At 55.3% G+C, this 21,896-nt stretch overlaps 1 protein-coding gene across 1 annotated transcript in view; it reads left to right on the forward strand.

The window, feature by feature from the left end:
- ptprfa (protein tyrosine phosphatase receptor type Fa) overlaps positions 1-21,896 on the forward strand; it is a 144,172-nt gene that overhangs the window by 107,742 nt on the left and 14,534 nt on the right. The window contains exons 15-22 of the mRNA XM_084692649.1: positions 3,552-3,669; positions 4,752-5,333; positions 6,316-6,413; positions 6,701-6,957; positions 9,044-9,125; positions 10,165-10,401; positions 14,172-14,332; positions 17,523-17,635. Of these exons, the coding sequence (XP_084548775.1) occupies positions 3,552-3,669; positions 4,752-5,333; positions 6,316-6,413; positions 6,701-6,957; positions 9,044-9,125; positions 10,165-10,401; positions 14,172-14,332; positions 17,523-17,635 (1,648 nt within the window). The remainder of the gene's footprint in view (positions 1-3,551; positions 3,670-4,751; positions 5,334-6,315; positions 6,414-6,700; positions 6,958-9,043; positions 9,126-10,164; positions 10,402-14,171; positions 14,333-17,522; positions 17,636-21,896) is intronic.

Here is a 21,896-nt window from a genome sequence, read left to right on the forward strand (position 1 = left end):
CACACCAACACTTCTGTCTGGCAACCAGACAGGAGCCCGGCCCTGGCCTACTGCCTGCTACGCATGAGTCACTCCGATCCCATTTTGCTTTTACCCCAAAAAGTGGATTTGCAGCTCAACTGGAGAAGGCTATGTCGTGCTGCATTGCCCCGGATCGGGTTCGACGCTCCGAATGGAATCGGCCGTGAACTCTTGCACCCGTGTGTTTATCCGCGGGAACGGAGGTGTGCTCAGCCCCACCGATACAGGACATCCCTGATTGGGCACTCGTGTTGACCTCGTGTGACGTGCGTGCGCCGTCGTGTTTCCTGCGTAGCTCGGCGCGGGAAATACACCCGAATCGTTCTGTGCGTGAGGACACTCCCCCAGCCTCGGCGAGTCACGGCGACAAAATCGCCCTTTTTGTTGACGCCGAACACAACGTTTATTATCGGTGTACGTTTGGTGGAAGAAAAGAAAAAAGGAGGCGACGTCATCAGCCTCGAAGACACCAACGTAAACATGGTACCGCACAGGCATATGTGACATTCCAGACAAACCCAAAACGAAAGAGGCTTTCGTCGTACATATTCGTCGCCGAGACGAAATCAAGGCTGGCATTTCTCATGCGCCTGTGCTCCCTGTCGGAGTGAACTGCCTGTCTAAACTCAGACTGGCGTTCTCTCGAGGAGGAGGGAGAGACAGAGCGTCCAGGCTGACAGGAGTGTTCTCCACCAGACAGGCAGTGACAACCTTCAGACTGTTCTGGATACTCTTTAGTCTCAGACAGAGACTCAGACAGGGGAAGGAAACTATATGGCTCCATTCATCTCCTGTCTTCCTCCGTTGTCTGCCAGCACTGGCCCTTATGTCAAGTTGAAATGTGGAACCTTCCGCTAAGTGTCGTTAAGTAATGCCTGAGAGTCCTTCGGAGCTGAAGTTGTAGGTGCTGGAACGACCGGGGGCACGCGGTGAGACGAAACAAGTGTCCCCTCAGCAGTGAAAACTGCAAGAGTTCAAAGAGACTGGGCTGTTTGTTTCGTTCTGTTGCGGGCAATCAGCCGAGCCTGGTTCGGTACAGTTGGCGGCAGATTGGCGGAGATGTGGCCAACATGAGAGGGGACCCCCTGCTGTTTGGGGGTTGCATGCCGAAGGTGGAGAGGCAGAGGGCTGGATCATTTGATCCCCACTGGAAGCTTCTCCGCGTTGGCTTGCGATTCCTTCCGCCGAGGTCGGGTTCGCACTTGCATCTGCTTTTATCGTGTCTCGATGTTAAATGTTTAATCTATTTTCCCCTCCTCGGGAATCCATCTCCCCTTCCAACCCCCCCCCCCCCCTCCCCCCGACTAACCCGCCGTTTTGAAGAACGAGATAAGAGGCAGATTTGAGTTTCTTTCGGAGGGGGGGGGGGGCGTGAGGAAAAAAAGAACGAGAGTCGGAGACTCTGGCGCGAGGGAACTCGACAGGAAGCCGTTAGGATTTGAATAATGAGCGCGCTAAAAGAACCTTAATAGCTTCAGATGAGTCACTGTTCCTGCTCGTGCTATCTCAGCACCCCCCTTCCCATCGCTACTGTCGTGGGGGGGGGGGCTGAAGACGTTCTGGGTGGGGGGAGTTGGGTTGCGGCGGGTTTCGAACAGTCGCTTCAAACAGCTGACGTACCCTGCGTACTGCGCGTCTATGATTACATGACTGGAGATTCATTAGCAAGTGAAGGGGACCTTTTTTCTTCTTTTTTTGGGGGGGGCGTATCATGTGATAAAGATGTGAAAGGCTAGCCGTGAAATCTTAATTAGCGATTTTGTTTTGTCTCTGGAACGCCTAGCTGTCTTGTGTGGCCCTGCTAAATGTGTGCGCTCGCCGTTCTCCGCTCAGTTCCCATGCAGACTTGAAGCTGTAGCCATGGGCTTGAGATAGATAGCTAAGAGGGGGGGGGCTCTCTGGATGGGGGTTTGCCGCTGGAACAATCCACCCCCCCCCCCCCCCACTCCAGGCTTCTTCTTGTCTGAAGATAATCCATCTCTTCTTTACTGGCTCTGTGTACTTCAACTCATCAACATGGGAGATGGATCCTCCGCTCACTCCCTCTGTCTCCCTCTCTCTCCCTCTTTCTCTCTCACTGTCTCCCTCTCTCTCCCTCTTTCTCTCCCCCTCTGTCTCCCTCTCTCTCTCCTTCTTTCTCTCTCACTGTCTCTCTCTCTCCCTCTTTCTCTCCCCCTCTGTCTCCCTCTCTCTCCCTCTTTCTCTCCCCCTCTGTCTCCCTCTCTCTCCCTCTTTCTCTCCCCCTCTGTCTCCCTCTGCCTCCCTCTCTCTCCTTCTTTCTCTCTCACTGTCTCTCTCTCTCCCTCTTTCTCTCCCTCTTTCTCTCTCACTCTCTCTCTCTCTCCCTCTTTCTCTCTTACTCTCTCTCCCTCTTTCACTCTCGCTCCTCCTCTTTCTCTCTCTCTCTCACTTTCTCTCTCCCTCTTTCTCCCACTTTCACCCTCTCTCTCACTCGTTTGCGTGTTGACATTTTAATGAGGCTGAAAGAACATGTTTGTGTGTGCACTTGCATGTGTGCCTTGCATGTGTGCGTGCGCCACAGAAACTGTGCATTTCTGTGTCTGTACGCTGAGAGTGAAGACGTGAGATGAATAGGACTGTCGACATGCTGTTCATTGGCAGAAAAACTTCAGAATGCTTTGATTAGGGATTTCTTTATTCATGTTCAGTAATGAGTTAGTTGTTTATTTGAGTTGTTTTCTATATCTATCTATATCTATATCTATCACTATAATCTTTTCTTGTTTGAGCTATTTGTAGTAAATATGAAAGTTTCCGATGCAAATCATTCGGTGGAGGAATATTCCTTGTACTGTATATATATATATATATATATATATATATATATATATATATACAGTAGCACATCAAAAAGTACTATGATTCACAAGGATACTAGCCAACCCATAAAGTTCATACAACCACACCTTCAGCTTTAAGGCGGAACCCTGACTGTTATTGTGTATGTCGGTTTGCTTTGGGTGAAAACGATCAAGGCCACGACGAAGACACACACTCACAAACACACCCTGCAAACCCTGCATAATGTGGACGCCCTCAGTCCAGGCACGTCCACTGAGAGAATATACAGAGCGGCTAAAGTGACTGGCGTTTTATATTCCTCTGCGGGTGGGATGAATGTAAAGAGAAGCGTGCGCGCCGCCCGGAGTGAAGATGGACCGGAGTGGAGACTTTTCCGGATCCATCCCCCGGTGGGATAATGATGGCACCCAACCTCCCCTCTCCTCCCTCCCCCCCCCCCCTTTCTTCATCAGAGACGTCTCAAGTGCGCCCCCCCCTCCCTCGTTCCGTCTTCTCCCACACCCCCGACCACAGGACCCCCCCCCCCCCCTTTTTCACCCCCCCGATGCCTCGGCATGCTGGGAAATGAAGTGCAGGGCGTCGGTGCACGGTGTGTCTGCCGCGTGAGTCGAGGCCTCGGGGCGTTTCAAGAAGCAGCACTCGATGTGACCCCCTCCTCCTCCCCCTTCCTCCTCCCCCCACCCACCCCCCCCCCCTTTCTTTTACAGGAAGCTGTCATCACCGGACTGCTCCCAGAGACCACGTACTCTGTCACCGTGGCAGCGTACACCACCAGGGGCGACGGAGCGCGCAGTAAGGCCAAGGTCGTTACCACCACGGGAGCAGGTAGGAGTGTGTGGTTGTGGTGGGGGGGGGGGGATGTATGTGTGAATGCACTTGCGCGCGTGTGTCCCCGTGTGTGTGTGTGCGTGTGTGTGTGCGTGTGCGTGCGCACGTGTGCCTCCCGCTTCCCAGGAGCCGTGTGCGTTCCACGTGGCTGTCGTTTTAAAGAGCACGGGAGCTGGGTTCACTCAGAGTTCGCACGGTGGAGGATGTCTTTCCCCCCCAGTGTGGGCAGAGGCGTGTTGGCCTCACCCCCGGGCCCTTTCACTGGAAGAGCACTCACTTACGGCGTGACCTCAGGGCACCTTCCTTGCATACACGGGCCCCCTAAGAGCCCTGGCCCTCGTAGAGCCCCCTGAGCCAGGCAGGAACTTCCCATGGTCTCGGTTGTCAAAGTAATGGCCTCGATTGTCCGTCTTATTAAAAACGGTCAATGGTGAATGGGCGTCGTGGAACGGTGCTGTGTCATGTGTAATTAACAACATTGAATTATGGGGACCCCCCCCCCCCCCATCCCCCATCCATGTAAAAAAAAATCTCCACCTCCCATCTCCTCCCTCCTCACTCCCCCCCATCTCCCCCCTTCCCTTCCTCCATACCTCTCCCCCTTCCCATCCCCTCACTCCCCACCACCCCGCCTCATCCCCCCTCCTCCTCCCCTCACTCCCCCAATCCCCCCACCTCCCCAAACCCCTCCCTCCTCTCCATCCCCCCCTCCCTCCCTCCCTCCCTCCCTCCCTCCCTCCCTCCCTCCCTCCCTCCCTCCCTCCCTCCCTCCCTCCCTCCCTCCCTCCCTCCCTGCCTGCCTCCCTCCCTGCCTGCCTCCCTCCCTCCCTCCCCTCCCCCCCTCCCTCCCTCCCTCCCCCCTCCCCCCTCCCGCCCTCCTCTCCCCCCCCCACCTCCTCTCCCTCCCTCCCTCCCTCGCCCCCCTCCCTCCTCTCCCTCCCCCCACCTCCTCTCCCTCCCCCCACCTCCTCTCCCTCCCTCCCTCCTCCCCTCCCTCCTCTCCCTCCCCCCCACCTCCTCTCCCTCGCCCCCCCCACCTCCTCTCCCTCCCTCCCTCCCTCCCTTCCTCCCCCCTCCAGTCCCGGGCAGGCCCACCATGATGATCAGCACCACCATCGGCAACACGGCCCTGATCCAGTGGCAGCCGCCCAAGGAGATGGTGGGGGAGCACATGGGCTACCGGCTCCAGTACAAGCGCGCCGAGGACGAGGCGTTCACCGTGCGCGACTTCAAGCGCGCCGACGACCACTTCACCGTCACGGGCCTGCACAAGGGCGCCGCCTACGTCTTCCGGCTCTGCGCCAAGAACCGGGCGGGCCACGGCGAGGAGTACGTCAAGGAGATCACCACGCCCGACGACGTGCCCAGCAGCTACCCGCAGAACCTGAGCGTGGTGGGGCTGACCACGTCCACCACCAAGCTGGCCTGGGAGCCACCGAGTCTGGCCGAGCGCAACGGCAGGATGGTCCAGTACGTGGTGGTGTACCGGGACATCAACAGCCAGCAGAACCACACCAACAGCACCACGGAGACCCAGATGACCATCCAGGGGCTGAAGCCCGACACCACCTACGACATCCGCGTCCGGGCCTTCACCAGTAAAGGGGGCGGGCCCCTCAGCCCGAGCATTCAGAGCAGGACCATGTCCACCTCCATGCCTGGTGAGCACCACACACACACACACACACACACACACACACACAGATAAACAGTACATACACACACTTAACCTGATATATACACCCACACACAGATACATATACACCCACACACAGATACGTGCACACTCACACACACACAGATACATTCAAATTACATTTACATTTAGTCATTTAGCAGACGCTCTTATCCAGAGTGATTTACAGTACAGGGACATTCTCCCAAGGCAAGTAGGATGAAATGCCCTGCCCAAGGACACAACATAATTTTGCACGGCTGGGAATCGAACCAGCAACCTTTTGATTAGACAGCCCGATTCCCTAACCGCTCAGCCATCTGACTCCTCCCAGACACACACACACACAGACAGAAAAATGCACACACACACGGAAAAAAAACGACATGTCCACACCTATGCTAAGTACCCCTCACACACACACACACACACACACACTGCATGGTAGGGCTGCCGGTGATGGTGGGAGCGGAGCAGATGGCAGGAGTGAAGAGCAGATGCGTGACTAGTGCAGACTGGTGTTAGCTAACTGGACCACCGAGGCAGAACCGGCCTGGCAGTGCCGCTCCAGTGTCCGCAGAGAGCCCGTCTTTATGTTCCTGTTAGGGCACACGTATGGCCCATGGCTCACCCTGCTCCGCCAGCTATTTATAGCCACCCTGACACCTACCGCTCCTGAAAGAAGATGTCCCTGTCACCCAGCAAGGACATCAGCTAAAACAGCACCCCCCCCCCCCCCCGTTTCGGCGTGTTGATTAGCGCTAGGAGGGCGGGCTGGCTGGGCGGCGGCGGCTGGGAAGACGGTGCCTCGACGAGGAACGGGGGGGGGGGGGGGGGCCTGGTGTGAAAACGACGCCGAACAGCTCTTTGACGCAGTCCGAAACGCACGCTCCCTTTTTTGTCCCCCTTCTCAACCCCACCTCTCTCCCACTCCCGTTTCCTTTGTCCCCCCCCCCCCCGCCCCCCAGAGTTCACCAAAAACTTTGGCGTGAAGGCCGTGATGAAGACCTCGGTCCTGCTGACGTGGGAGGTGCCGGAGACCTACACGTCCCAAGTGCCTTTCAAGGTAAGGACGCCTCCCCCGTTTCCGATTGGCCCTCTGGCCGCACCGAGGTCACGATCCCAGGGTGTAGAAGAGCCCCATTACATTTACATGTAGCCATTTAGCAGACGCTCTTATCCAGAGCGACTTACAGTAAGTACAGGGACATTCCCCCCGAGGCAAGTAGGGCGAAGCGCCTTGCTCAAGGCCACAACGTAATTTCGTCACGGCGGGGAATCGATCCGGCAACCTTCTGATGACCAGCCCGACTCCATGAATGAGCAAGCCCCCCCCTCCCCACCCATCTGCAGATCCTGTACAACCAGCAGAGCGTGGAGGTGCAGGGGGACCTGAAGAGGAAGCTGATCACCCGGCTGCAGCCGGACACCGAGTACTCCTTCGTGCTGATGAGCCGGGGGAACAGCGCCGGCGGGCTGCAGCAGCAGGTGTCCATCCGCACGGCCCCCGACCTGCTCCGCAGCAAGCCCGCGCAGTCCAAGCACCACCCGGAGGAGGGGGGCAAGATCACCGTCACCCTGCCCAGGGTCCCGGCGTCCGCCCCCGTCAGGTCCGTATGGCTGGGTGGGTGGTTGGGAGGGAGGGCGGGTGGGTGGGGTGGGGGATTGGGGGATTGGGGGCTGGATTTGGGGGGCTAGATTTGGGGGGGGGGTGGGGGTGGGGGACTTTGGGTAGGAAGGGTGACTCGGACTCGGGGTGGGGTGAGGGTGGTGCCCTCCTTTGCTGGATAGAGGTGAATTGTGTCAGCTGCACATTTCTGAACGTGTTCACACACACACACCGGTGTTTCACACGAGAAGGCAAATGGGGTTTTGTGAGGTATTTGCGTCAGACTGGATGCTCATGATGTTACTCGCTTCAGGCTGTCTGAACCCCCCCCCCCCAAAAAAAATAAAAAAGCCAAACCGTTAAAAGCTTTTGTCCTCGTGAGAGTCTGGAAGGGGACGGTGGGACGCAGGCCCACGCCTGCTCTGCCCGGACATGAAGAGAACCGCTCAGATCGGCAGGAACAACACGGCCTCCCTTTTTCCGATGCTAAAATCGATAGCGCAGACGCAAACGGGCCAGTCGGGGCCTTTCGGACGTGAGGCTTGAAGGTTTTTTATCTTCCACTGTGGCACACACGGCTCATGATTATGATGTCACTGTCTCGTTGCAGCCATCCTTCAGAGAGGCTCTCTCTCTATTTCGGTCTTTTTCTTTCATACCTTTCTCTCAATTTTCTCGTTTTTTCTTCCTTGCTGTCTCTCTCTCTCTCTCTCTCTCTCTCTCTCTTTCTCTCTTTCCCTCTCCCTCTCCCTCTCTCTCTCTCTCTCTCTCTTTCTCTCTCTCCCTCTATCTTGCTCTCTCTCTCTCTCTCTCTCTCTCTCTCTCTCTCTCTCTCTCTCTCTCTCTCTCTCTCTCTCTCTATCTTGCTCTCACTCTCTCTCCCTCTCTCTCTCTTTCCCATTTTCCCTTCCAACACCAGCTCATCCCACCTTTCCCCTCCACAACACCCCGGTCGTTGGCAGTGATTGCTACTAGGGATGCACCGAATCCAGGATTCGGTTTCGGATTCGGCTGAATATTGGGCTTTTTGACGGGGTTCGGTTTCGGACGAACCTTCGAATTTTTTTCCACCAAACCCAGTAAGAGCCCAGTAAAAGATTAAATTACAAAAATACACTGCTGTGGACGTTGTTTACTTCTTTAATTTGTTTACTGTGTTAATGGACTGAGGATGGGAGTAGGATTCGGTATTCAGTTTCGGATTCGGACGAATCTTAAGCGGTGGATTCGGTATTTGGCCAAACCCCAGAAAATCTGGATTTGATGCGTCCCTTATTGCTTCTCCCTTGAGCCCACAGCACCACACCATTCTTACCTCTCAGCCCTCTGAGGCGAGCACAAGAAAGCAATTTATTCAACGGTGAAAACCATCTCTTTTGAGGGACAGGGGTGCCTCGTTGCGAATGTTTTTGAACAGGCTCAAGCAGGCGGTCTGCGAATTAGTCCGACTTAATTGTGTTTCAAGTGTTTGTTTTCCCAAAGAATCAGGCAAGAAAGATGTAATAAGCAAGGCCTGAAGGAAGGATGGGGGAGGGGTGGGAGAAGAAGAAAAAAAACTAATTTAGCAATACAATCAGTCTTGCATGCTCTGGCCAGACCTTCCAGTCACACAGTTCTGGAATTAGAGTGCAAACCTGACTCAGAGCCTGCTCTCTCTCTCTCTCTCTCTCTCTCTCTCTCTCTCTCTCTCCCCCTCTCCCTCTCCCGCTCTCTCTCTCCCCCCCCTCTCTCTCTCTCTCTCTCTCTCTCTCTCTCTCTCTCTCTCTCTCTCTCTCTCTCTCTCTCTCTCTCTCCCTCTCCGTCTCCCTCTCTCTCTATGTGTCTCCTTCTCTCTCTCGGTCTCTCCCTCTCTCTCTCTCTCTCTCTCTCCGTCTCCGTCTCCCTCTCTCTATGTGTTTCTCTCTCCCTCCCTCTCCCTCTCCCTCTCCCTCTCTCTCTCTCTCTGATTGTCAAGCTGAGGCCCCTACAGACGTGTTGGGCAGAGCTCGTCGACCAGGAAGCGAGGAAGTGTCCCCGTCAAGTGGTTTGAAAGCGACCTTTTGACCTTTTTTTGTTGTTGTTCACCTCTGTCCCTTCTGCCTGTGTAGGTGGTACTACATCGTGGTGGTTCCTGTCACGGCTGCCACGCAGCACAGGTGGGAGAACCCTGAGGACATTGACCTGGATGAGGTGAGACGGGGTTTGTGTTTTGGGGGTCCTTTATTTATTCATTTTTACAATAATAATAAAATAAAAAAATGGAAAGAGACTTTGCAAAGCATTTAAGTTCTCGTGATGTTGGAGGCACTTAAAACACGTACGAAATCTGCTCGTGTAGCATTTTGCTTTTGTGTTATTCATGCGGGCCTTTTGGGCTTGAACATCTTCTGCTTTCTCAGGAGTTTGCCGTCTCTCAATGTACTGCCGTTTGCAGAAAACAGACCTGGAAATAAGAAAAAAGGAAGAAAAAAAAAAACAGAATAGAGAAGAAAAAGTGCAGCTTGTTAAATCTAAAAACCAACGGTGTGTGTATGTGTGTCAGATGAATGCTTGGATACGAGCATCCTTGAGATGCCACAACATGCAACCTCTTTGTCAAAGCCGGTCTCTAACCAGTCTCAATCACTACCGTTGTTCACGAAGGGGTTCAACACGGTTGAACCTTTTCTTGTCTTGTTATTTTGTTTCAATGCCAAAGAAACCGTATAAGGGTGCAAGGTTAGCTCGCTAGCTTCATAATCAGACGTTTTTCCTCCACGGTCGTCTGTCAACGGCTTTCAAAATTCCACCCGTTTACAATCAGAGAAGGATATGAGATGGCGTAACTCTGGTTCCTTCGTGTGGTCGATCTAACTTGACCATGCTATGGTATAAGAACCCTTGGTTCAACACAGGGGAAACTCAAGTAGCCTGGTGCTTTCAGAGCAACGTCAGCAGTTTAGAGGTGACACAAGCCTTCTTCGCCACAGTCCCCCAAACCGTCGGACTGTTAATGACTCTTTCTTTTCTACATGCCTCCCAGGTCATTAAACTCACTCACTCACACAGTCCACAGAAAGGCACAGAGAAAGGGCCAGACAAGTGGGGATCGACCTTTGACCCTTCCAAAGCCTCGCTCCAGAGGTCCCGGTCATTGCTAATGCTACGGATGTCGTGTCGGTTCGACCTGAGCAGCCGACGCGAGCACCGCACCGGAGGTGATACCGTTTCTGTTCTCTGTGTTGGGCAGCTCCTGGAGGGCAGCGAGGACGGCAGCGCGACCAGGAGGAGGAGGAGACGCCAGGCCCAGGCCCAGGAGCCCAGCGGGGGGCCCTCTCGGCCCTACATCGCCGCCAAGCTGGAGACCCTGCCGGAGGTCTTCACCCTGGGAGACGAGAGCAAGTACAACGGCTTCCACAACAAGGCCCTGCCCGGCCAGCAGCAGTACCTGTGCTTCGTCCTGGCCGCCCTGAAGGACCACGACTCTGTGAGTGACAGCCCCCCATCCCCCCCCCCTCCCAGCCAGTCCACCCCCCCACCCCCACTTAGTCATAGGTCACCCGTCCTGCCACGCCCGATCTAAGAGTGGCAGCCATTAGTCAGGCGGACGCCGTTCGCCTATCTCCCTCCCGGGACAGGAAGTGACCCGGTGTCACGCGGAGGGGCGTCAATCAGTGTCAGCCCACCTCCTAATTGGTCACTCCTCCGGTGACATGACACGGCTGGCTGGGCATTGTTATTCACCCTTACCTGCCTTTTCACCTCCACTCAGCGTCACGCCGTACAGTGCAGTGCTGGCGGCGCGCGTGTAGACGATTCCGGAATGAGGAAACTCGGGTAAGGGAAAACGCACGACTTGAGACGGAGGAGCTGCCTTTGTTATTCGAGTCTTTCTCTGTCAGGGTGCTGTGCGGAGCGCGTCGTTTACGCCCCCGTTTTTTGACAGGCGACGCGGCGAGGAAGGGGCTAGGCGTCGGCGCTCCGCTCGCGCTCGTCTTTTCGACGGCGTCTGTCTCGTGTTCCGGGGGCCGGGCTTGTCACCGCGACGTTCGGCGGGCCAGCCTCCCTCCTTAACAGACAGAGTGACAGATCCCCACGGCTCCCATGAAGCAGCGAGCGACGTATAACTGAATCTAATTCAAGCCGCGGACAAAAATAGCGCCCTAATCACATTCATTGAAAAAGGAGGGGGGGGGGGTGGAGGGTTGGGGAGGGGGGGGGGGGCGATAAGCTTAGCTTTTATAGTTCTGGCAGGGTTTGCTGGGGGGGGCAGAGGCAGGGGAAGAAGATGGGTGGGTGGGTGGGTGGGTGGGTGGGTGGAGAGTGGGTGGGAAGTGGGAGTGGACGGGGGTACGGTAAGGGGATGGAGGGGAGGGGGTACTGGAGCGAAAGGGCAACTTAGCTTTATGTGGCTCCCATCGCTGGTAAACAAGCCAGGAAGTGTGAAATTGGATAAAGGAAAACAGGCCATACAAACAGTGTGATCATTTACAGCAGAGGAGAGAGACGGAGAGAGGGAGAGATGAAGGGAGGCGGGCGGGGGGGGGGGGGGGTTGACAGGAAAGAGTGAACGCCAGAGAGGATGTCACCGTTTTCACGGAGGAGAGAAGCCCGTGGGAGAGACGGGGGGGGGAGGAGGGAGGGGGGGGGGAGGGAGGGGTAGAGAGAGGGGGAGGGAGGGTTAATGGAGAAAGACAAATGGAGGCGACCTAAAGGAAATACGCTGGGAAGGGAGAGTGAGCGATGTGGCACCTGTCAGAGAGGTGGATGACAAAAGAGCGAGATAGAGAGAAAGACAGACAGAGAGAGAGACAGAGAGAAAGAGAGAGAGAGAGAGAGAGACAGACAGCCATGCTGAGTACGGGGGGGGTAGGCGAGAGAGAGAGGCGCACAAAGAGGGATTCGGACGGCTCGAGAAAGTGAGAGAGAGAGTTACCGAACGACAGGGTCTAAAGAAGGAAAGAGAGAATGAGAGAAAAGAGGCACAAAAGACGGGGTTTTGCTGCCGAGGGAGAAAGCTGAGGGCCCCTGGCTCCTCTCCTGTTCGACACAGATAGACGGGGGGTGAGAGAGGGGAGTCTGGCGACAACGTCCGCTAAGGGCCTCACGTGTTCGGGGAAATAACCGAGCTGTCAGGCCTCATTACCTTCAGCTTTTGTCTCCACTCATTTCAACCGTTTTCTCTCCTCTTTCTTTCTCTCTCTTTTTTTGTGGGGGGGGGTGGGGGCTGGGTAAGATTAGGGCCAAAACGATGGAGAACAAAAAGACATAAGACGGTGTTTATCCCACCGGTGATTTCATTTGTTTATTCTTCATGCGTCTCACCCACTCGTCTTTCCTTGCGCCGACTTTGTTTCGGAGTTCTGGTCCCCTTTGCTCGATAGCCCGCCTGTGCGGGGTTGGTAACATCATTACTCACTCCACAGGATTTGTCATCTATCAGATTGTGCGGCTCAAACGCGTCCCCTCCCTAAGTCGTTCCCCTCGGAGGGAGAACCTGAAGGCTCTCCATTGTTCGGCTTCTCTCGGCTGTGTTTAAGAGGCGTGACCGCTGCCAGTTTCCAGAGGAAGTTTTCCACCCTCGGCTTTTACACTCTGCCAAAGGTGCGAGAAAAGAACCGCAGATTGTCAAGGGAAGACGGGGGAACCGAAAACCAGACGAGACACAAGGTGCAGCGTCTCAGACGCCGAGCAGAAGCCTCTAGAATCGGGGTCGTTTCGAGTCCACACACAATCGGGAGAGGATTTGGGAAGATTCGGATTGAGGAAGTGACCTGTGACCTCTTTGTTACTGTTAAGGTACAACTTGACTCCAGAATGATGTACTCTCTCGGACTCCCAGTGTTTGTCCGAATGCACAGCTAGGATTTATTAAGCTCATGCTGGGCCAGGCATCTGGCGGGAAGCATATTTATTGCTCCAATCTTTAATAGAGCCAAGCTTCCGTCGGCTGTCAAGGGGAACACAAAGTAACGACAAGTGCAGTTACTTAAAGTGAATTAAGCCCAGCAAATTGATCCATTTAACTTTATTATGTGACGCCAATATCCAATTGTTTCTCTGTCCCGCCTGCAAACAATTCCATCAAGGTGAAAAACTTTTTTTCTGTGGCAGGAAACTAAGTTGCCTTTTTTGGGGGAGATTTATGACGGAACACCTATTTGAAATGGCTTTTTAATTGATAAAAAATGTACCACCCGCCGACAAAGGACATTCATTCCAAAGCTGTATGAAACGGAGCACTGCAGTATAGCTTTCTTGCTGAAGAACACTCCACGCTCTTAGTGAGTGGAATGAGCACACATAGGTCAAAGGGAGGTAAACAAACATACTCAGATCCGCCGCCACCCATGTACACTTGCTCTCGATAGTTCACTCACCTTCCTTCTCTCCTTCGCTCTCTCTCTCTCTCTCTCTCTCTCTCTCTCTCTCTCTCTCTCTCTCTCTCTCTCTCTCTCTCTCTCTCTGTCTCCCTGTCTCTCTTTCCCTGTCTATCTCTCTCTCTTTCTTTGTGTCTCTCTGTTTCTCTCTGCACCTGAGTTATTTCCAGTGCTCTGCGCCGTGTGAAAGAAGAGCTCGCGCGAATGCTAAACGACGCCGACGAGACAGGCAGAGCCGGCTTCCGCAAGGCACGGCGGAGGCGTCGGCATTACAGGATTTGTCCTCAAAGGCCGCTGATGCGCATCCTCCCTCAGGGCTGTCAGACCCCCCCCCACCCCCACCCCCTTCCCCTGGTCACGACGGGAGGCTGCTCGCAGTAAGCTGTCAACTCCTCCCTCCTTCCCTCTTCCACTCTCCCACCCGCCTTCCCTCCCTCCCACTCTCCCTCCCTCCTGAGCGCCCTCCTGCCCCTCTAAGACCCGGAACTAAAATGATTAGGCCGCGGTGTTCGCCGGAGGATGCAGCCAGCGCGCCACTTGTAATTGGTTGGATCTCCCGCTTTAAATACGCGGCCCGCGGCGATCCGATTGGCCCCTCGCGGTGCAGACGCGGTCCCGGGGTGTCCGTGCGGCGGCGCCGAGTCAATCGGACGATCGTAGCATGCCGAACACGTTCAAACCTCGGGGTGCTAACAGTGGAATGGGCGTGGTGCGATATGGAAACGCGGGCGGGAAACATCTCGAGCGCACATCTGGAAACAGCTCCCAACGAATGTTTCTCAGGCTGCTTTTTGGGTGTTTTCTCTCGGGTCGTCTCCCCTCGGCCCTGACTCTCCTCTCCTTCCCCCTCTCTCCTCTTCCTCCTCCTCACCAGCAGAGGACGTTGGCCGCCAGCCCCTACTCGGACCCCATCACGGTGAAGCTCCACAGCGGCATGGCCCGCCACAGCGAGGACCCGGAGATGCTGTGGGTCATGGGGCCCGTGCTGGCCGTGGTGCTCATCATCGTCATCGTCATCGCCATCCTGCTCTTTAAGAGGTGAGTCTGGTTCTGGTTCTTATTCCGGCGCTGTGGCCGTGCCTTTTACTGCGTTTCCCAGCGGAAATGAGGGGGGGGGGGGGGGGGGGGGTTGGCTTAGGACTGACAGGCCCTTAAGACAGAGGATGGAGCCTTTTCTGGAAGTGGGTTCCGGTTTACCAAGATGGATTATTTTAGAGCTGTCTCCCAAGTTGTCTTAGCCCTACTTCCAGGAGCCGCAATGGGACCCTTCGACGTCTTCGATTTAGACATTTGTCTGAATGACGACGTCAAGTTGAGCTATCTGGTCCGTCGAGACAAACTTTTGTCTCCCCACCGGGGCCTCGGGGCACCCGGAATATGGCAGTACAGATCAGTCAGCCCCCCTCCCCCCACTGGGGAACCACCACTCCACCCTGGTTCACAGTTGGCACCGGGTTTGTGTGATCGAAGCCTCTCCCCGGGCTAGACATCTGGATGCGCCGACTCTGGGAGGGTGAGGGAGGGAGGGAGGGAACAGGGTTGGGGAGGTGGGGGGGGGGGGGTGTGGGGGGAGTTTCATATGGCGTTCTCTGCTAATGAATACATCTCCGCTCGAAACGCCACCGAGTCGATCCCCCCCTCTCAGTCACCGTGCCCGCCTCGCCGGAGTCTTTCATTTGAACGACGCGGGGGAGGGAGGAGGGTCCGCCGACTTGAGCTCCTGAGCTCTGCCTCTCTCATCCCCCCGGCACGAGCAGAAAGAGAGCTGAACGCTGCTGAAGCAGGCCTTCTTCTTCTTTGGTTCAGGGCTAAGTCCTTCCCGTCGGCTCCCAGGGCAGTTGTCAGTGAGCAACCACATGAGCCCCCGAGCCCCTGTCCGCCGTCGATAAGCCAGCCTCCGCTAGCTAAGAGGGCAGGAGCGCGGCGCAATGTCTCCACAGGAGACGGTGGGAAGCGAATATGTTTCACGCGCTCATACAGCTCAAACAGCCCAAACGAGGTCACTTCCTGTGACCCGGCGTTCTTAATGCTCTCAATGCGAATGTTCCTTGCGGATGCGGCAAACGCGGTGAAAACGACAAATCAATCACAGGAAAATCTGAATATCTAGAATATAGAATATTCTGTATAATATGCTGTGTATGGTAATGGTATATATAGGTATTGCATTCTTGCCACGCACAGTTATCCAAATAGCTGTGTGTGACCAGAATGACCCACATGAGGACCATTCCTGTTCCCATCCTTCTATACGGGGCATGGGAGAGAGCTAGCCAGGCCTCGGAGTGGCACTTAGTGGGCCGTCTTTGTTGGCAAGACACAGCATTTACCTGGAATGACCCGAAGGTTCCAGCTCACATCATCAGACACTCTGTCCGGCCGCGGGGAAAATAATCAAGTTCTGTTCGCCCAGAGGACAGATAGTCCCGTTCTCATTCTAACAGCACACAGCTTCAAAGAAAAAAAAAATTATAAAAAAAATAGCAAAAATATATATATATATATATATATAAATAAATAAAAGGAGTTTGGTGGTTAAAAAACTTGTTAAAGATTATCACAGTGGCAAGGATTTAGATCTGGGCCTGCAGAGGAAAAACTCATTTTCGAAATGTCAGAGCCAACATCTGAATAAAACCACAGGCTGAGGCGGTGGGATGGGAGGGGCGGGGGGGAGGGGGGGGGTGCGGGACAACGAAGCGGGCGGGAGGGAAGAGGAGGCGTGGGGGGTTAAGGGGGGGGAGAAAGGGGAGGGGGGGGTGGGGTAAAGAGCTCGTAAGTCAGGTACTGTTCCCATTTGCTGCTGTGTGGCATCCCTGCTGCTGACAGATTGTTATTTAATCCTCCCTATCTCTCTCTTTCTCTCCCTCCCTCCCTCCCTCCCTCCCTCCCTCCCTCTCCCCCCCCCCCCCCATTCTCCTCCTCCCCCGCTTTCTGTGGACGCAGCAAACAAGAAAGGTGAGTGCCTCTTCTCCCTGTGTAACAGAACTTCTCCACCTCGACGTGTGTCTGTCACTCCGCTGGCCCTGCCTTCTCTCTCCAACCTGCTTTTGGGGGTCAGCCCTCTCCGAAGTCGACTGACACCGTTGATGTGAAGTGACAGATTGACACGCTCTCTGTTTGCGTCCCGCTGTCGAGATCAAACCGCAGTGCCGCGCCGCGCCGCGGCTGTCGAGCCCTTCCGCCGGAGAAATGTCTGCCTGCCATGCGTTTTGACTCTGCGTGTGTGTGTGTGTGTGTGCGTGCAAGTGTGTGTGCGTGCGAGTGAGTGTGTGTGTCGGTCCACGGTCTCCACGGTCGGCTCACAGCGAGCTCGGAGTGCAGAGTTGATCCGGCTGGTGTGGGGTAATCCTAGCAAAGACATCTCGATCTGTTTCATCTTGGGGCCCCATCACTCGCGCACACCTGCAGCCTCGCCTTTGAAAGTGTAAGGCCAGTAGCCCCGCAGCTTTAACACGTCGAGTTCTCCCTAAGCAACAGTTAGAATAACAGAGGTATTTTTCGAGGGCTATTTCACGGCCCTGTGCTCAAATTTCAACCGTTCTAAGAGCTTCCGAGCGTAAGGCGCTAGACGATAGATCCCTGGGTCTCGCTAGCTAGCACGGTACCGCTAACAGACCTACTCCTCATATATGGGCACAGCAGATACATGTGGACACTCAGAGATTCCCTCAGAGAGGACGTTTCAGCAGGGGGGCAACTCGCTGGGAGACGCGGCCCAGCTGTATCTTCGCAACTCCGAGACGGAGGTTAGCGCGTTAGCGCGTTAGCGCGTTAGCGCGTTAGCGCTAGGCGACGCGGGGGGGGGGGGGAGAAATACCTCCGCCACCAGATGCGTCATGCGGCAGCTGTAATTAGCCAGGGCTGACTGTCACCCGGTTGATCTGCTAATTGCTCAGCCTGTTTGTTTTCGCACGTTCGTATGGGGGGGAAAATTAGCAGTTTTAATTAGAGCAACCCAAACGTTCCATTGGTTTCTTTTTTTTTTTCTGGCGCGCCACTTTCCCTCCAGCTGCTCAGACACTGGAGTGGGCTCCCCCCTCGTAAGTAGGCTCACCTGGGGCACGGCGCAGCACGGTTCCAGGACACCGCTGTGGAGCTGTGCCACTTGACTGGAGGGGCCGAACGAGCACACTCACTTCACAAAGCGCTCCTCGGCGGAGCGTCCGATAAGACGCCCGTCTATCTCACCTCACGTGTTTTCCTCTCCCTCCCCTTCCTCTCCCAGGAAACGGGCGTCGCCCTCGGCCAAGGACGAGCACTCCGCCGGCGTCAAAGACTCCCTGCTTGCCCACTCGTCGGACCCGGTGGAAATGAGGAGGCTTAACTACCAGACGCAAGGTACAACATCTGTCCCTGACACGCACGCACGCCGAAGACGAATATCCCCCTGTCCTTTGTTCGCCGTGTTAACGCGACGACTCAAGGCGAGCGAGGTTACGGCGTGTCGTCGTGGCGAGAGGGGGAGGTTTGGCGTTTTTGAGGGAACTAGGCAGCCACCGCCAAACTCTTTTGGGTGTCCGGTGGGGATCTCAGGTTCTGTGAGGTGACTCTACACAGCTGAAGGCGGTTGCAGATCCCCGTGCTTTGAACGCCCCGACTAATTCACCCACACAAAGGGGATATTACCATTCTGTCACTTTCTCCTGCCTCTGTAGGTTCCTCCCTCTCTCTCTCCCTCCCTCTCACTCTCTTTCACACCCTCTCTCTCTCCATCTCCCTCTCTGTCTCTGGCTCTCTGCGGCTTTCTCAACCCCCCCCCCCCCCCCCAACTCTCCATCTCATCCCTCTTTTCATCCCCCCCCCCTTCCTCCCCCTCCGCTCTCTCACGCGCTCCCTCTATCACACTTAGCACTTTCCCCTCTCTGCCGAGCTTTTTGAAGTCGGCTCCTTCGCGGAGCTCGTCTCCGTCTATCTCCCCCGTTTCCTCCTGTCCAAACGTACCTCAGAGCGGCGGGGGCCGGCGGGGCGGGGAGGAGGCGGGAATCGGCAGATGTTGTTTTCACAAATAGAACGTATGTCGCCTAATTTGCCTGGTGGCCTCCCGTGCCCCTTCCGAGGCACCATGACGACGCGCCAGGTGGCGTTTTTTAAAGTTCCCTCAGTCCCACAAGAAAGAGACGAAAACATGCGACGTTATTGATCACGTCTCACGCCATGCAGGGTGGTCTTCTGTTTCAGCACGCGGTGCATTTCAGACAGACAGACAAGACAGCAAACCCGGTCGGTTCGGCGGTGGGCCTTGTACGCTATTTCCCAGAGCGGCTGCTGGTTCAGATGCTATCTCTCCCCAACTAGCTCTACTATCTCTCCCCAACTACCTCCACTATCTCTCCCCAACTACCTCCACTATCTCTCCCCAACTAGCTCTACTATCTCTCCCCAACTACCTCCACTATCTCTCCCCAACTACCTCCACTATCTCTCCCCAACTACCTCCACTATCTCTCCCCAACTACCTCCACTATCTCTCCCCAACTAGCTCTACTATCTCTCCCCAACTACCTCCACTATCTCTCCCCAACTAGCTCTACTATCTCTCCCCAACTACCTCCACTATCTCTCCCCAACTAGCTCTACTATCTCTCCCCAACTACCTCCACTATCTCTCCCCAACTACCTCCACTATCTCTCCCCAACTACCTCCACTATCTCTCCCCAACTACCTCCACTATCTCTCCCCAACTACCTCCACTATCTCTCCCCAACTAGCTCTACTATCTCTCCCCAACTACCTCCACTATCTCTCCCTAACTACCTCCACTATCTCTCCCCAACTACCTCCACTATCTCTCCCCAACTAGCTCTACTATCTCTCCCCAACTACCTCCACTATCTCTCCCCAACTACCTCCACTATCTCTCCCCAACTAGCTCTACTATCTCTCCCCAACTACCTCCACTATCTCTCCCTAACTACCTCCACTATCTCTCCCCAACTAGCTCTACTATCTCTCCCCAACTACCTCCACTATCTCTCCCCAACTAGCTCTGCTATCTCTCCCCAACTACCTCCACTATCTCTCCCCAACTAGCTCTACTATCTCTCCCCAACTAGCTCCACTATCTCTCCCCAACTACCTCCGCTCTCTCACCATTCTGCTGTCACCAAAATGGATTCCCTCTGCTGCTTTCTTGTTGTTGGAATATGACACTCCTGCCCCCGTCTCCTCCCTGCAGGTTCCAGCGACCCCAGTTGCCCGAACACTCCAAGTTAGTTTCCATTCCTCCTGTGTTCCTCAACCTTCACCTTTCCTTCACCGTCACCCATGCGCATTTGGAACTGTTGTTCGCCAGCCCCCTCCCAACCCCCCCCCCCCCCCCCCCCCCCGCCCCGCCTTTCCCTTGCTCCCCCTCTCATCTTTCCCTGTCTCTTTCTCTCCCGCTCTGTCGTTCTCTCTCTCTCTCTGTCACGCGCACATACACTCTCTCTCTGTCTCTCTCTCTCTCTCTCTCTCTCTCTCTCTCTCTCTCTCTCTCTCTCTCTGTCTCTCTCTCAGTCTCTGGCTCTCTCTCTCAGTCTCTGGCTCTCTCTTTCTCTCTGGGTGGCTTCCATCCGTCTCCTCAGTGGCACCACGACACACCTCAGCAAAGGGGCGTTTCCCACTTCCTCTGTCCCAGGAGGTGTGAGCAGGGTTAGAGGCTGTCCACTCCTCAGGGCTTACAGAGCAAAACTGGGCACACCTCGACCCCGGGTGTGTTGTGACGGCTACTGTCGGCTGAAGTGGAACCATCTCCCTCCCTCTCCCTCTCTCTCTCTCTCTCTCTCTCTCTCTCTCTCTCTCTCTCTCTCTCTCTCTCTCTCTCTCTCTCTCTCTCTCTCTCTCTCTCTCTCTCTCTCTCTCTGTCTCTCTCTCAGTCTCTGGCTCTCTCTCTCAGTCTCTGGCTCTCTCTTTCTCTCTGGGTGGCTTCCATCCGTCTCCTCAGTGGCACCACGACACACCTCAGCAAAGGGGCGTTTCCCACTTCCTCTGTCCCAGGAGGTGTGAGCAGGGTTAGAGGCTGTCCACTCCTCAGGGCTTACAGAGCAAAACTGGGCACACCTCGACCCCGGGTGTGTTGTGACGGCTACTGTCGGCTGAAGTGGAACCATCTCCCTCCCTCTCCCTCTCTCTCTCTCTCTCTCTCTCTCTCTCTCTCTCTCTCTCTCTCTCTCTCTCTCTCTCTCTCTCTCTCTCTCTCTCTCTCTCTCTCTCTCTCTCTCTCCCTCCTTCTCCCTCTCTGTCCCTCTCTCTCTCTCTCTCTCTCTCTCCCTCCCTCTCCCTCTCTGTCCCTCTCTGTCCCTCTCTCTCTCTCTCTCTCCCTCCCTCTCCCTCTCTGTCCCTCTCTCTCTCTCTCTCTCTCTCTCTCTCTCTCTCTCTCTCTCTCTCTCTCTCTCTCTCTCTCCCTCCCTCTCCCTCTCTGTCCCTCTCTCTCTCTCTCTCTCTCTCTCTCTCTCTCTCTCCCTCCCTCTCCCTCTCTGTCCCTCTCTCTCTCTCTCTCTCTCTCTCTCTCTCTCTCTCCCTCTCTGTCCCCCTCTCTCTCTCTCTCTCTCTCTCTCCCTCCCTCTCTCTCTCTGTCTCTCTCCCTCCCTCTCTCTCTCTCTCTCTCTGTCTCTCTCTCTCCCTCCCCTTCTCTCTCTCTCTCTCTCTCTCTCTCTCTCTCTCTCTCTCTCTCTCTCTCTCTCTCTCTCTCTCTCTCTCTCTCTCCCTCTCTCCCTCCCTCCCTCCCTCCCTCCCTCCCCCTGCCACTCCCTGTGTCATCAAGGGCATCTCAGCCTGCTGCAGTCGCACCGTGTAGTTTTGATTCGCAGCCGGCGACGCCGCCACCCCCCCCCCCCCCCCCCTGTCATTCACTTCCTCTCCACAGGCTGCCGTGCAGAACTGTTACTGCTGAGACCGTGTCCACAGTGGCTGGCTGACTGGGCTCTGAGAGGGGGGGGGGGCAGCGGAGAGAGGATAAAGGGGTTGGGCGGTGAGGGGGGACTTCAGGTTTTCTATTTACAATCACCTCAGGAGACGTTTTCGAAACTTGCTCGTGAGACGAATTGAGGGTGGAGGAACGAGGCTCGGATCTCGGAGGCTGCGGTTTTCCCGCCATGTTCTTGAACTGTGTTTGTCTTTGTTGTCTGTGGTGTCTGCCGGTGTGTGTCACCCTGTCTGTTTTAATCCTTGTCTGGATGTGTCAAGGCCAGGCGCAAGGATTTTCCCTGCTTTGATCTTCCCCAGTCTTAATCTCTTTTAAAGGACAAAAGAAAACTGGGTTTGTTATGTTTTCCAGTGTACCGATAAGATCCTTCGATTTGCATACGGCCACATCAGCAACTTCTGAATGTATTTTAAAGGTGATTTTGTGAGGCAAATATAGATGTCAATTCCAGATTTGTTTGTGGGGTTTATTTTAATAACGGGTGCACTGAGAGCGACAAGTTGTATCTGCGGTAACGAGATGCTGTAGACGCCCCGCCCTCTTCTCCTCATCCCCTTCACGCTGCCGCTGCCATGGGCTACAGTCAACCGATCGGCATGCTCGCTCGCCCTCTCACGTCAGCGGAGAGAGACCGTGGCATGGTGTTGTAGCGCTGTAGTCTGACATCACCCTTCCTCCTCCTCCTCTCTCCCGAC

The sequence above is a fragment of the Hypomesus nipponensis genome, chromosome 26, assembly GCF_054491055.1.
Source record: "Hypomesus nipponensis isolate SF chromosome 26, ASM5449105v1, whole genome shotgun sequence".
Taxonomy (NCBI): domain Eukaryota; kingdom Metazoa; phylum Chordata; class Actinopteri; order Osmeriformes; family Osmeridae; genus Hypomesus; species Hypomesus nipponensis.